The 4,188-nt window shown below is 32.9% G+C and overlaps 1 protein-coding gene and 1 long non-coding RNA gene across 2 annotated transcripts; both read right to left on the reverse strand.

The window, feature by feature from the left end:
• Positions 1–686: 686 nt before the first annotated feature.
• Positions 687–2,788, reverse strand: LOC130589606 (uncharacterized). The gene is made up of 3 exons (XM_057390968.1): positions 2,549–2,788; positions 2,340–2,456; positions 687–893 (listed from the first exon to the last, which is right to left on the reverse strand). The coding sequence occupies exons 1-3, from the start codon at positions 2,786–2,788 to the stop codon at positions 687–689; spliced, it is 564 nt and encodes a 187-aa protein (XP_057246951.1).
• Positions 2,789–2,791: 3 nt separating this feature from the next.
• Positions 2,792–3,210, reverse strand: LOC125491914 (uncharacterized). The gene is made up of 3 exons (XR_007268477.2): positions 3,126–3,210; positions 2,920–3,043; positions 2,792–2,842 (listed from the first exon to the last, which is right to left on the reverse strand). It is a non-coding gene; the product is annotated as an uncharacterized LOC125491914 (long non-coding RNA).
• Positions 3,211–4,188: the final 978 nt, after the last annotated feature.

Below are 4,188 nucleotides of genomic sequence, written 5' to 3' on the forward strand. Positions count from 1 at the left end.
TACAACGACTGGTTAGCCGTCGTTATGTTTATTAATTATATTAAATAATTTAATAATGTTTTCCAAAATTAAACTGAAACCTGTACTGCACGCCAACATCGACATATACTACATTAAACATGTTCCTGCGTCGCCTCCATCGCATTATATATTTTAAATAAAGAAATATGCAACTTAAAAATGAAATAGATTAGATTTATGTACACAAAATACATCCCAATGTCGGGAAATTTAGACACTAAATGTCTATAATTAAACAAACTACCTTAATACGCAAATAAATCCCGGTGTCAGGAAATCGAGTAAAAGTGGAGTTCACAAAAAAATATACCGAGACACCTAAAAACAAAACTAGATATATGCCGATAAATATAGACACTAAGTGCATATATAAAATTAGACTAATTATGAACAAACTATAAGTTAGTAATCTAGCTAGTTGTCAAAACCAAACAAACTACACTGTGGTGGCTGTGTAGCATTAGTGCCGCCACACACCAAACCCGGTCATCCTCTGGTTTGCGTTGTGGAGGGGTCCTGTGTTGCAACCTGAGAACAAGTGACCAAAATTAGTCATGTTCCGCATCATTTCCTGCACGAGGGCCCGGTTTACTCTTCCAGACGTGCTGCAACCTTTGCCTCCACTTCTACCATCCGTGCAGCGACCTTGGCCTCCACCTGCGCCTCTAGCTGAGAAAAAATCGATGGCTCATATGGTTGTGAAGAGCAACTCCTCCTCGCCCAGATGAAGAGTTGTAGTACAAATGATCTCCCTGACCTAACCCCTGCACTTTTCCTCTGTTCCTCCCACCAACTGTCTCCCAATACAACAAATCAGGGTTTGGTTGTGACCCTTGAGTGCTACAATCATCCAGCTTCTTGTTGTACGTCTCCTGCATTTGGTTAAATAATATACTCTTATGCACGCATATTCAAACAATATGGTCTAAAATGAGCAAAAACAACTTATATTTGATTCTAACTTGCCTATATTTTGTTATTTCAATAAAAACTAATCAAAACATTTAACTAACTATATATATGGATGTTTGAGGTGTTTATGATTCAAACTAAGTTAAAACTACTCAAGTTCATTCATTTTCAAGCAATAGGGCCTAAAATGAGCTAAATGACCTATATTTGGTTCTAACTTGCCTATATTTTGTTATTTCAATAAAAACTACAACTAACACATTTAACTAAGTATATATAGGATGTTTGAGGTGTTTATGATTCAAACTAAGTTAAAACTACTCAAGTTCATTCATTTTCAAGCAATAGGGCCTAAAATGAGCATGAAATGACCTATATTTGGTTCTAACTTGCCTATATTTTGTTATTTCAATAAAAACTACAACCTAACACATTTAACTAAGTATATATAGGATTTTTGAGGTGTTTATGATTCAAACTAAGTTAAAACTACTCAAGTTCATTCATTTTCAAGCAATAGGGCCTAAAATGAGCTAAATACCTATATTTGGTTCTAACTTGCCTATATTTTATTATTATTAAAAACTACAACCTAACACATTTAATCAAGTATATATATGATGTTTGAGGTGTTTATGATTCAAACTAAGTTAAAACTACTCAAGTTCATTCATTTTCAAGCAATAGGGCCTAAAATGAGCTAAATGACCTATATTTGGTTCTAACTTGCCTATATTTTGTTATTTCAATAAAAACTACAACCTAACACATTTAACTAAGTATATATAGGATGTTTGAGGTGTTTATGATTCAAACTAAGTTAAAACTACTCAAGTTCATTCATTTTCAAGCAATAGGGCCTAAAATGAGCTAAATGACCTATATTTGGTTCTAACTTGCCTATATTTTGTTATTTCAATAAAAACTACAACCTAACACATTTAACTAAGTATATATAGGATGTTTGAGGTGTTTATGATTCAAACTAAGTTAAAACTACTCAAGTTCATTCATTTTCAAGCAATAGGGCCTAAAATGAGCTAAATGGCCTATATTTGGTTCTAACTTTCCTATATTTTGTTATTTCAATAAAAACTACAACCTAACACATTTAATTAAGTATATATAGGATGTTTGAGGTGTTTATGATTCAAACTAAGTTAAAACTACTCAAGTTCATTCATTTTCAAGCAATAGGGCCTAAAATGAGCTAAATGGCCTATATTTGGTTCTAACTTGCTTATATTTTGTAATTTCAATCAAAACTACAATCTAACACATTTAACTAAGTATATATAGGATGTTTGAGGTGTTTATGATTAAATAACTATTAAAACTACTCAAGTTCATTCATTTTGCAAATAAAATAGCCTATAATGACTTAAATATATGTTAAAGGTATGTACCGAAATTTGTTTTGCTCTCTTGTTTGCTGCAATCTCTCCTTTTCCAGCAACAGTTTTAAAATGAGTCTTCACGAACAACTCGGGGGCGGTAGGGAGTACTCCTCCTCTACTCTTTGCCTGTACACATTGTTGAACATAGACTTTATTTTTCACATATACAGAAAAAATCATGAAATTCAAACTAAGTAATACATATGAAACATTCTTACCATCTTTTTAGCATGTTGTGCCGCCGAGATGGAACCCTGAAAGTGCGACGACTCAACTGGATTAGAGAGGGAACCACCTCTTCGGTTCTTCTTTGCCTTCTCAGATTTCTCGAGGAATGCGGGCTCCTGACTTTTCTTTTTCATTGTTTCATAAATGGTTTTCCCCAACCATTTTGGTCTTTCTTTAGCTTTGTTGAGCACCCAATACCGCAAGTCTCTCAAACGATGTCCAGCTTTCATGTGGTATGCTTTTCTCACTTGGTCATCTAACTCAGGAGCCCATTCGTAAAGACCCTTTAACAAACATTAAAACAAGTTGTTAATAAACTAATATAATAAATTTAATTCTTCATAATTTGATTCATACATACCGTGAATGAGTTCCACCAATGCGTCTTTGTTGCATCGTCCACCTCACCGTAGTTTAACCAAGGTTCTCGAAAATGACCCTGGAAAATGTCAGTGATGGACCCGCTAACTTTGTTATCATCAAACCTGAATTGAAAACAAACACTTAAATTGTCAATATCATTGAAAATATAAATATTATGAATCATATATTAATTTAGAAATTTACCACAATCCAGTAGGGCTCAAAACCCTTTTTGATGCACGGTTTGACCCTTTAGCTTCCTCCCTCTGGCTGCTCGGCGTCTCCGGTATGCGGTCACCAATGTCACGTGCCTCTGAATCATCTGGTTGCGTCTCAGAGCCAAGGTTCGAGCTTTCTGGAGCTCCTGGTGACTCAAAAAGCTCCCTGCGACTCAATTGCCCACGACCTTGGCTTCCACCTAAGCCATCTCGACCTCCGCACCCCTTAGGATTATACATGATTACCTATATAAAACAACAAATTTATAAATCATGGTGGATAATTAATTGTTAGTCTACCATCATAACAAAATATCGTCTACCATCAAAGTGAAAAAAAATCTAGCATCATTACAAAATAACAAGTAATCTTCAACAAATTATTACAAAAGTCACGAATTTTAATATAAATGGTGTTCTTAATACAAGTTATGATATACTAAAACAAGTCACGACTTTATAACTACATTAATATATCATTTAATATGATTTTGATATTTACCTCAATTACTCGACTTGGTTCTTCCATTGATACTGAAATAGAAAAAGAGAGTGTTAATCAATTATAAGCAAGTAGTATTTGAGATTTAAGATATGTAAGCTATATGAGTACATTCTTACTATGTAAGGGACAAACTATTGTACTTATTGATGTTTTTTTTGTGTATTTATATAGATTACAAAAGGAATTGAAATAGATTTGTGAAAGGTAAACTATGTACAAACTTAATTTCATCTATGTGTCTTAATGTAGATGTTTATGAAAATACGTGTAAGATAGGTGGTCAATTCAATGTAAACTTTTATTATACGTGTCTAAAAAATTGTTCCATATGTGTCAACCAGTTGGTCAATTATAAAAAGGTGTCATAGTATTGAATGACTTTGATTTAAGTAAAATGTTGATAGTTATCCGCATATGATGTATGTATATATAAATTTTACAATTTGCTATAATATTGTATTTAGGATAGATAAAGAAATTGAGTTGTTATCATTTCTATAAAATAATATTTGTTAAAACAACTATAATTGTGAAATAATATGAA

The sequence above is a fragment of the Beta vulgaris genome, chromosome 1 (assembly GCF_026745355.1).
Source record: "Beta vulgaris subsp. vulgaris cultivar EL10 chromosome 1, EL10.2, whole genome shotgun sequence".
Lineage (NCBI taxonomy): Eukaryota > Viridiplantae > Streptophyta > Magnoliopsida > Caryophyllales > Amaranthaceae > Beta > Beta vulgaris.